At 41.9% G+C, this 11,575-nt stretch overlaps 1 protein-coding gene and 1 long non-coding RNA gene across 2 annotated transcripts; both read right to left on the reverse strand.

Moving 5' to 3' along the window:
* Nucleotides 1-349: 349 nt before the first annotated feature.
* Nucleotides 350-1,027, reverse strand: LOC120840939 (the record flags this gene model as incomplete). Its single annotated transcript, XM_040211731.3, has 1 exon — nt 350-1,027. A coding segment is annotated over one exon (678 nt), but the record flags the coding sequence as incomplete, so codon positions are not given.
* A 4,882-nt stretch (nt 1,028-5,909) lies between these two features.
* On the reverse strand, nt 5,910-7,404 carry LOC120840938. Its single transcript, XR_006077336.1, has 4 exons — nt 7,365-7,404; nt 6,964-7,017; nt 6,719-6,776; nt 5,910-6,154 (listed from the first exon to the last, which is right to left on the reverse strand). It is a non-coding gene; the product is annotated as an uncharacterized LOC120840938 (long non-coding RNA).
* Between the last annotated feature and the right edge of the window lie 4,171 nt (nt 7,405-11,575).

Consider the following 11,575-nt stretch of genomic DNA (forward strand, 5'->3'; position numbering starts at 1 on the left):
GGGAACCTGTGGGGGAATGCATGCTTGACACAGTATTTCACTGCAGACCATTGCCAAGAACCGGCTGGTTCTATATTTATTTACTGCTTGGCTCTTCATTTCTCTTGCTTTCGCCGGTCATTTATTTTCTGTCCCAGTATATCAAATCAAATCAAATCAGCTTTTATTTTCCATCACATGATGGGGGATACCAAGGGAAAAAGCTGCTTATATGCAGCTTGACGAGCCCCTGGCACCCCTACATGGCAGACAACGCAACAAGAGATCATTTAATAAACAAATAAATCTAGAAAAACAATACAATGTGCATTTTTATACAATGTTAATAAATCATAGAATGTGCATTTTTTTATACAATGTTAACGATGCTATTTTTATTAAGTGAAGTGATATCAATTTCTAGTGATGCGACATGATTTAGTAAGTGAGGAAGTGCATGTTCAATTCTTTGATGTCCAAAGTTCGTACGTGATCTTGGTATTTGCCAAGGATGTATTTGACGGGTTTGATAAATTGGAATTTGCAAATGAAGGTCAGCGAGGTTCAAAAATGTCTCGGATTTACCTTTTAGGGCCGATTGGTGCGTTAATATTAAGCGTTGACTGTAAAGTTTTGACACGTCGGTTATGGAAAATTTATCAAAGAGAGGCAATGATGGTGAGGTCGTAGGAACATTGGCTATTGCACGAAGAGCTTTTTTCTGCAGCACGCGGAGCAAATTTAAGTTGGTTAAACCAGTGGATCCCCATATCAGATGCGCGTATCCTAAGACGGGGAAATATAATGATTTAAAAATTTGAAGTTTGATATTGGTAGGTAAAATGTTTCTATATTTGTTTACTACTCCAACTATTTTTGAAAGTTTAGTACGAACATATTTAACATGTTCAGACCAGGACATGTTAAAGGAAAAAAATGCACCCAGAGTTTTGACATTTTCAACACAATGAATAATATCAGAACCATATTTGAAAGGAAAGAATAAATTTGTTTGAGTTCTAGAATGTAGTTGAAATATTACAGCCTTGCTCTTATTAGTATTTATATGGAGGGAGTTAAGTTCGCACCAACATTTTAATTTAGATAGAACAATATTTGCTCTGGTAACTCGTATCATCTGCGTAAATTATAAAATTTACATCAGGGTCAATAGTTACAATATCGTTAATATAAAAAAGAAATAGAAGTGGTCCCAGAATGCTTCCCTGGGGAACACCAGAATTAATACCTTGCAAAGAGGACATATGGTCGTTGATTGAAACATATTGCCGACGACTTTGAAAATATGATTTTAACAAAGAAAAAGAAACACCCCGAAAACCATATAAATATAATTTATCTAAAAGAATACCATGATCAAGACAGTCGAACGCTTTACTGAAATCTAAAAATATACCGACTGTTGACAACTTTTCTTCTAAGTTGTCCAGTATTATCTCTTTTTGGTGTAAGAGTGCACACTCGGTTGACCTGAATTTCCTGAAACCAAGTTGAGAGTCAGTTAGGAGTTTATGCTTATTTGAAAAATTTGTAATTCGCGTGTGCAGAATTTTTTCGAGGCCTTTTGAGAAAATGGGAAGAATAGAAATAGGTCGGTAGTTCCCTATGCAATTTCTATCTCCTTTCTTGAACAATACTATTACTTTCGCGGTCTGCATACCCATGGGAAATATTCCTGATGTCAGAGCAAGGTTGTAAATATGTGTTAAACAAGGCGCAATGATATCTATGACAAGTTTAACAGGTTTAATATTTATGTTATCAACATCGCAACTGTTGCTGTTGCGTAAATTGGCCATCGCCGCATAAACTTCGTGTTCATCGGCAGGATAAAAAAATATTGTCTCAGAAACTCTTGGTATATTATTTCCTGCGTCACTACAGTAAGTTCCTGACCCAACGTTTACAAAATAATGATTAAAAGCATCTGAAAGTGCAGAACCAGATTTTTCTATTCCATCAATACTTAAAGATTCAATTTTAGTACAATCTGTTTTTTTAGCTAAGAGAGCACCAAGCCTCTTCCAAATTAAGTCCGAGTGTTTCATACATTCTAAGTCAAAAAGATTGTTGTAGTAGCTACGTTTTGAACGCTTCAAATCTGCGTTCAGACGGTTTCTCAACGTCTTAAATTTTGCAAGCACAACTAAGTTTCGGGTCTTTAAAAAATCTTTATATAAGCAAGCTCTGATACGCATTGATTTTAAGTGATCCCCAGTAATCCATGGCTTGCGCGCACGTTTATTGTTCTTAAGTAGCTTTATTGGAAATGAAAGACTATAAATATTTTTAAAAACCTCGATAAATTTGTCGTAAGCTTGATTTACATCAGCTATGTCGAATATACTGCTCCAGTTTGTTGTCTCTATATTCCGTCTAAATGCCTGCAGTGTTTTTTCGCTAATATCTTGTAGATATCTCGGGGGAGGAGCCTTATTGGATTGAGTTTTTGATGACAGATTTTGTTTATGAATCAGCATGAATATAGGTAAATGATCATTTAGGTCCGAACACAGCACCCCAGCAGTAATATCAGAGCTTTCATGATTTGTGATAAACAAGTCGAGCATGGAAGAACATGATGTTGTGATACGTGTGGGATGAGATATTACATTATGAAGACTATTTGCGGACAACAATAATAAAAGTTCAGTCTGGTTGCACGATACATCAAGCATATCAATATTTAGATCACCGCCAAGGGTGAAATTGCACGTCACTTCAGTGGTAGCGGTGAATAGCTTATCTAAAAATTCAAAGAACTGGGATACATTTCCCTTTGGTGGTCGGTAGATAACACAATACACTTCAAGGTTTTTGCGTATGCATAATGCTTCGTAGTCGTTTGTAATCATAGAAAATTCGGGTACAATCTCGAAACCAGTGTCCGCTATCAAAATGGACACACCACCGCCACGGTTTTGTTTGCGGTTCAAATAAAAATGGGCGTTACCTGGCAAAACAAAAAAATCACTGTCATCGCTATACCAAGTTTCAGTGAGCATTATAATATTAAACAATGGTTGAAACCTGTTAAAAAACAAACAAAGTTCATCAGTTTTGGATCGTGCTGACCTCACGTTTAGTTGGTTCACTTTTGCTGTCGTCGACATTACAGCAATGACATCCGCATGATGTTTTTGGCCACAGAGCTTCATCATTAGGCATTCTGAAAATTATGCGATTACTAAATATTTAAAGGAGCACAGCTTGTAGCCGTAAGGCTTAACCAAATGTTCATTTAAATCACATGCCACATCACTGTCATGAACAGTTTCATTTTTAATAGCCTTTAATAATGACGCACCTGAAAATTGCAATTGCGACATGCCCTATAAAATTAATAATTAAAAAGTTAATTAACAAATCTTGGTTAATTAGTCAAGATATTGTGAGAGTTATCCGCTTATCTATGTCCGCCGAGCCCCACTAATACACGGTGAAAACGGCATCCACGTAACTCTCGCCCCCTTTTCTAAAAAAAATATGTTCGAATTAAAATGGCACACCCTGTATAATGTTAAACCCGATTATATAGAACTATCCCTTCTATCAGACTCTTTGAGAACAGACTAGTAGCTGCAATATAAATGCATAGCAAAAAATGTGGTTACATTGAACGAACATTGCAGCGTCTCCCGATAGATCGAACTGCCAAGAGCGCCGTTTAGCTCTGGAAGCTGGCTTTCCCCCAATGCGCGCAACCCATTGATGGGAAGGCAGCTTGCAGAGAAAGCTGGCTTTTTATTTTTTGGGGGCAACCGCGTTGACGGCCGGGAAGTGGGGGAGAGGATGAGCCGGTGAAACCTTGAAAAAGCGAAGAAGCGGCCACTGAATAGCCACGTGGAGCGTCCCTCATAACGTACAGACGCTCCTTCGAGACTAAACAACTTTTCTAAATATATCGTGTTTCTTTGTTGTCAGATTCATTCAAACTTTCATGTAGAATTACCCTCTATATCGAACTGGTAGACTTTTTTTGCGAGTTCGATATAAGCGGGTTTGACTGTATAGCAATTAGCAATCATCGCCATTTGAAAGCTTTTTACGTCCAGTTCCTGGTTTCGACAAGTATCGGGCTCATGAAAGATACCGTCACCACGTCACCGTTTTCCACAACCAAAAAGAAGGTCCTTGGCCCTTTCCCTAGAAAAAAGTGCTAAATGCAATTTGTTTTTCACTTATGCCTGACTGCGCGGGCCGCTAGCAAACGCCAGGCGGGCTGCGTGTATCAGACCCGGCATATTCCCATTGGACAATAGATATCCAAGGAACATCCGGTGGACATTCGGCAATGAACATTGGCACGTCCGTAGGATATCCGCAGAAATCCTAGGGACGTACTGGGGACGTCCATAGGATGGGCCTGTGCAAAGAAATTGTTCATCCAGGTGACATCCCACGTACATCCAAGTCGGACTTTCGGACGTCCCTCGGATGATCAGAAAGAGACATTCCCCGTTAAAATATCCACCGGATGTCCAAAGAATAACCTTTTATGGATAACGGACATCCACGGGACATCCTTTTTTTATCCGAACTGGAGCTCACCTGGACCGTACCGGTCAGGATGCTCCCTTCAAAATGCCTTTCCCTATGCATGCCAGAACTTTCGTTAGCCATATTTTCTCGTGTTTTCCCACATTTATTTCTTAAAAATGTCTGTTCTTCCAGTTTTCTGCAGTTGATGCAGCAACAAGTTATAGTGGCTTTAAAAGGGCATTGAAAAGAAAACAAAGCTTTTTTTTTACGCAGCCTGATTACGATCTATACCCCAAGAAGCAATATTAAAGACATGAGACTCATTTGAGTTCTCTCGAAAAAGGACTTCAATGTGTCTAAGGGCCAGTTTTGGAAAAACTCAAATCAGTACCATGCAATTAATGTTTCTTAAATTTTTTTTTTTTGAGGAGGGGGGGGGGGGGAGATGGGAGGCGATGCGTTGTGTCACGTGGGATGCAAATCCTATAACTAAGCTGTTTTAAAAAAAGTTGATTCTTTGCAGTGGCTTAAGAGAGACTAGCAAATGAGAAGGCCAGGATACAACCGAGCTACATTAACAAGCTGTGCAGGAAAAGCGAGCATAACATTAACATGCTCACCATCTAAGCACATTTCACCATTCCGAGTCACAACATTTATGGACCTCTATTTGCAGGGTTTCCCTCTAAACCAAAATGACTGGTTGCCACAGGCATGACAGGATGTACTCTTTCCAGAAATAGATGTGGGTATAGTGAGAAAATATATGGTTCACGAAACCTCTGACATGCACAGGAAAGGGTAATTCCAAGAGGAGCACCTTGATTTAGCAGCATCTTGGTCATTTTGAATGCTCGGGTAAAGGAAAAATATAATGAATTCCTAATCAAGAGCTTTCCTGAGAGGATTCACAGGCAAGTTTAACAAGTGGCACGAATTACACATAAATGTTAAGTATAAGTACATACTATGACACAGTTAGAAAGAACACATCACCACTTTTTTTGAGAGGCAACGTTTTATCACTTATGCTGTGTCCCAGGTGGGCCCTTTCGACAACATACAAGCATTACAATCTTGATGAATGTTATGCTAAGTGTAAGGAAGAACACATTTCTTTACAAAAATTCAAACCAAAAGTCTTTAAATTTTCTATTAAAATCTATTTCACCTGTCATCAAAGACAACTTCAAAAACAACACCTCAGCTGGGATGCACAGTGGATCACAGTCGTTTTACTATAACAACATAACATTAACATTACTATAACCACTGAAAGGTGCACCGCACTATATGTAACTTCCTTAAAAAACCTTTTTTTGTGAAAAAAAAAAGCACAGCAAAAACTTGTACACCTTCAAAAAAAAGTCACTCCGCCTGAAATCAGATGTGCGAAAATATATTGTGGTGCAAATCCACAAGAGCACAGAAACGATGTTCACAGGCAGTGAAATGCAAGTATGAAAGAGAAAACAAATGCACATACAAAAGGCCTGCCATAATGAACTTCAAAACAAACTGCTGTGGTCTGATATGTATAAAGTATGCAAGCGAAACCTCAGACGCCTACAAAAGAAAGCTGTTTTGACCTCCTACTCCCCGCTGGCACTCTGCTCCTTGCTGATGACAGTGTTCCAGCGTCGGAAGTGCTGCAAGGCCTCTCAATCCGACTCTAGAAATTCAAAAATAAAGGGGAGTACATTTTATCTCCTATACAAAAAAAAAAGTACTGCCCAAACATAGTACAATAGTTAACCAGAAAGGAGTGCACAAAAATAATAAAAATATGGTATGCATTATACGCCCTCACAAAACATCATAATTCATTTAGGTTGTTCAATAGGAGGTTGAAAATATGTAACCTGTGTACAGTAAACTTCCCTTGATATGAGACAGCTTAATTCTTGATTACAGTGCATTACATTTTTATGAGCAAAATTCCTCATCTTAGCTACGCACCGGTATATATAGCGATGGATATTTTAGTAAAAAGAGAGAGCTTTTGTAGAAAAAGAAGTTGAGACTAGCAGCACCGGTGCTTGTTCATGTTTGCGAGCGTCCATATGTATACTAAATGGCAACACAGACCCGCAGTGTTCGATAGAACACAACATATAGCTACAATTCCTAATAGGACTATCGCTGTGTATGAAATGACAGTAATAGCACAAGTTTTCCCTAGGTTATTAAATTTTTGATAATCTCATTATTACTATACAATTACTAAAATGCTTACCTGTCTAAAATGCTGCAGTTCTCGGAGGAATCTGAGGGCGCTTGCGAGTGGCTGCTACCTGCAAAGCATACAAAAATAGTTGAAAGTAATCGCTTGCTCAATCCTGTGCATATCTGAATTTTAACAAAGAAAACCTTATAACATTTTTTCCTACCCTAGAAATGTGTTTGTGGATAAACTCAATTGCAGCAGATATAATAAGTGCCTTAATTTACTTAAAAAAATTTTTTTTTTTAAGAATTTACCTTGCACACAAATCTCGGGAGCAAAATTTCCCAGGTCGTCCGGCACACTGGAGCCTGAAGGATACCAAAAGCAGAACAGAAAGATTTAGAAATCGGCAGCTTAACTTAAGTTCAAGTACCAACCTCGGTTCTGACGCGACAAACCTGTGGGAGTGTCAACAAATCATGATGGGTACTGGAGCTGGAAGAAAGAACTTGAAAAAGAACCTCCTGAAGCCTCGCACTTGACCGCCACTCTCAGGCTTCCAGGAAGCTTTTTTTTTTTCAAAACTGGTAGGAGGAATCATAGTAAAGACTACTACTGCCAAGACACTGGCTAGGAGCAGTGGTGCAGTGTAGAGCATCACCGTGATGCCTCGATATGAGCCACATGTGAGCCAAGCATGAGGAAGCTCACTTACTTTGTCTTCCTGCAGAACTGCTTCCCTCCTTTGATGTAGCAGTGAACAGGCCTGGGAAAGAAGTGTTCAACAATGCATTGGTTGCAACAAGTTATCCCTACATTCAGGGCTGTCTTATGTAACGCGAGACAGGATGAAATTTTTAGCAAATCACCTTGAAAAAAATCTGCCGGTACTGCGGGCTTTTTTTTTTTTTTTTGGTGGGGGGGGGGTTGCCTTTGTTGGCTTGTGTCGGACTGGTTCCTCGTCAGACTGCGACCACTGGGGCGGTGGCCTCCGCATCCTCTTGCCTTGCGGCCTATCTGAGTCGCTGCTTAGTTCCGATGTGTATTGGCTACGCTCCAGCTTCTTCCGTGCCTGCTCGTACGTTGCTGAAAGGACAAGCATCCGTATCTTTCTTGCACCACACCACATTATAAAATTGTCCATACCGAATAACCCTTTCATCGCCACAGCAAATCGTTTCCACGACGCATCTGGTGGCACTGCTATTTTCACCATCACAATTATCCTGTCCCCTTTGGCCTGGCGCCCGCGGATCCTCCCCTTTGACCTGGTGCCCGCGGGGGATCCGCGGAACATGCCCCCGGATCCCCCGCGAGGATCCGCGGGCATGTTCAGCAGCGGCAGGCGTGCTACGTTGCTCGAGACGACTTTCACTGGGGTTGCACTCGGCCTCCTGTATGTCCTTGCTGGCATTCTCAAGAAGCGCTAAAGTTATTCTTGTTTCTCGGGAGGCTTTCTCGCAGGCGTATGCCGGCCGTGATCCAGGCATGGTGGCACAGTACTGTCAACGCGGGCTACTACGCTACGACATGCCTCAGTACACAATGGCGGTATAGCCGAATTCGTACGTAAATAGGATACATACCGGACTAAATGAATACAATGAGGTACTCACCTTATTTCCGAGACGACGAAACCAGAAGTGGAAAAACCGCCAAAACGTTCACGCGCGCACTAGCTACAGAGCCGGCGGTGGAAAAACAGGATTGATGACGATGGCAATCTAGCAGCCTCTCCAGCAAATAACTCCAAAAACAAAACAAAAAAATCACACGGGATGAAAACACGACGCATCATCATTAAATTAATAAGTTTAGGGTACGAAAATCTGAAACCGAAGGTAAAGAAAGCCATGGGAGGCAACTTCAACACCTGAGACTGCATGCTGCGAGCGCAGAGGCTTTATTCGACACGATAGGAGCAGAGTAGCGCAATCCTTTGAACTCCGTGTTTTGCCGACAACATGGCCGACAGAGCGGCTCGGCGCGAGTCACGTGGTACTCAGGGTTCCAGGAGGCGGCCCGCCCTATGGGAGAATACATGGAGTTCGACATAACATGGCTGATTAAAAAACTAACGGCGAGTTCACATTTTTCAAAACTAGCCTGTCTTGAAGTTAGTAAAGCGCTAAACACTTTATCAAAGTTTCAATAATATCGGATGCGTGTGCAAAGTTTGAGAAGGCAATTTCCAAGGCAATGGCGTTTGAAGCAGACGATTTTTGCTCGCAGCGGAGATGGGCTTTTCGGGTTGGCCGGAGCGGGTCACGTGAATGGTGTGACGTCGCCGTGTCGTCTGCTGCATGATGCCGCTCAGGCAATTTTTTAAAAAAAGTTACGTCCTTGTATGGCACAAAACTTATCGCATATTATTCTAAAATGTTTCATTATTATGTCAAAAATGATTTCCATTCCGCACATCCCCACAAAACTGAAGAAACGACGATTTTCTCACGTTCTCCATGCATTTCTGACCGCAGTTGGAACCTCCGGGCGTTCGCCGCCAGTCGCCGAGAGACGGCGTTCTAGATTGCGCTACTCTTGCTTGCGTGCACACTCGCTGTCTTCTCGTTCGTTTTTGAAACTTGGGGCCTTTCCGGTTGCTCAGTGCTGCTGTGGCTTTTGGAATGCACTATCCTAGACCCTCTAATCGAAGTGATTTATGTTGTGTTACAATGGACGTCCAGAGGATATCATGCCCGGGATCTATCGGCAAAGCGGACACCTAGAGGACATCCATAGGGGCAGAGAAAATGGACGTTCTTTATAACCTGAAATACACGTCCCGCGTTGGTCCCTTGGACGTCCCGTTTCGGTCGTTGGGGTCATGGACGTTCGGATCTAAACCGGATGTCCCTCGGATATTCGTGGTCCAATGGGTTGTGCCCCTCTCCTGTCTAGTCTTTGAGCAAGCCAAGATCAAACCATTAAAAAATAAGTACACTGCTGATGCTGAATTCAGTTTAGAGAAAGTGATTAAGAGTGTTCAATCATTCTACCAGTCATTGAGAGTAGTAATATATATCACATATTATAACCCTTCTTTTATTTGCCGCAGCATGACAAGCACTTAGAGCTACCGTAAAATATCGGGCAAGCGCCCACTTAAACTTCAGAGATAATCACAAAAAATGGGGGATGGACGCTTGTCCGGTCATCAATTTTACATATAAATGTACTCTGTGTATTTTCTTAGATCTTACAAAATTGGGGATGGGCGCTTAATGTGGAATGGGCGGATGCGCGGTATTCTACGGTACAGTAATGTGTCACAGTACGTGCTGGGAGTTCACATTGTTCCATGGGCACATCGAAGAGACCAGATAAATGGGCATATTGCGCTATGATTTATTTATTACAAGGGCATGCCTGAAAGTGGTGGCTTCAGCATTTCAAAGATCAGGACATAAAGAAGAAGAAAGAAGAAAATTTTTTTCCAACAAAAAAAAAATTTCGCAGAGCCTTTTTTTTTTTTTGATTAAGACATCAGTTATCTTTCAGGGTCACTGTGGCATGTACTGCAACTGCAAATGACCGGAATAAAAAGGATATGCCCTACGCATTTCTCACTTCATACAGCCAAAATAAAGGCCAGTGGCACAAAAAAATTGGTGTTTGCATGTAAAGTATAAAAAATAAAGCTTTTGTGTTTTACTGGGGGTACCTAATCTTCCCACAATTTTACTGAAAACTTCCACCACTATGCAACACCTGTGTGCTCAATCCAGTCAGTTTTACGCGGTCCTTCCAAAGACCACCGAAACATTGCGAACTCCCAGCATCATACCAACTAGCCGCGAAGATAATGACTTGATTGAGAAGATTTTTAAAATAACTGCTTAGGTTACGATTACCTGAGGTAATTTTCACTCGCCTCTTAGGAGACCTTCTTGGGACCCCTTCTTCAATAAACCCTTCTTGGGAGTCAAAGCCGGCCTGCTGTCCTTGTCGAGGCTGACATTCGACACCACTTCGGTCAAAGTTCTCTGCAGAAGGACACTGCACCCCCACAGAGCAATGACCAGGTTATGTCCTGGTTCACTATGCTGTCACCCCAGGCTTTCCATGTCACCTTGACATCAATGTCGTAGAAATGTATCTATAAAAAAATTAAAAGAGGAGGAAAAACCGTTGTATTTAATGGTGAGATCTTCTTTTCGTGGAATGCTGCTTCGAGTATATTGATTAAAGTAAGCTTTCGTTAGTTTAACCCGTTTTTTTAATCGAATCATTTTCAAACGTCCTGGGAAGCGCCCAAACAACAGTACTACGCTGCTCGAGCTATTGAGCTATTGAGCTCTTTGTTACGTCTCCTGATTATGCCGCTGTCGAACTGCAAGGGGCACTGAGTGGCAATTGCCCTCTTGTAGCGTCGGCTGCTGGCGAAGATTATTTGGCCAGCCCAGAAAACACTGGCTGACCGTACGCCTTGTGATTTCGCTCTTCCCTTTCCAGCACTCTTTGCCTCCTAGCCCAGCTCCTTAGATGGTGTTCCATGATCCCCCTGCCCTCCCCACCCCCTGAACTTTTCGGTCGGTGCGATGGATGGAGAACATGAGGAAATGCGCCCACTGATTTCGGCTGCCGGTTTAACGCGTGCCACTTTTTCACCTGTGCTTATGCAACCTCAAGCGTGGCTGGGACTATAAAACTAACTGCTGAAAAGAAAAGAGGCCACTCTATGCTCCAAGATTCCTGGAATTTCATTCCCATGTACCTGGTGAACATAGGCAGAGCAGACCCTTTTCAAACCTAAGCGAGCGACTTTGATGGCCTCCATTTCTTGGACACGAAAGCTGTGATTGGATCGAAGTCAACGTGGAACGCTGACGTTGCACTCACGTCTATCCACGCCAATCACTGACGCGGCGCTTGTTTGCTATGCGTACTCGGGATCCGCGTTTAAGAAATGGCGGCCTTGGACAT

Source organism: Ixodes scapularis, unplaced genomic scaffold, assembly GCF_016920785.2.
Source record: "Ixodes scapularis isolate PalLabHiFi unplaced genomic scaffold, ASM1692078v2 PGA_scaffold10__122_contigs__length_95168666, whole genome shotgun sequence".
Classification (NCBI taxonomy): domain Eukaryota; kingdom Metazoa; phylum Arthropoda; class Arachnida; order Ixodida; family Ixodidae; genus Ixodes; species Ixodes scapularis.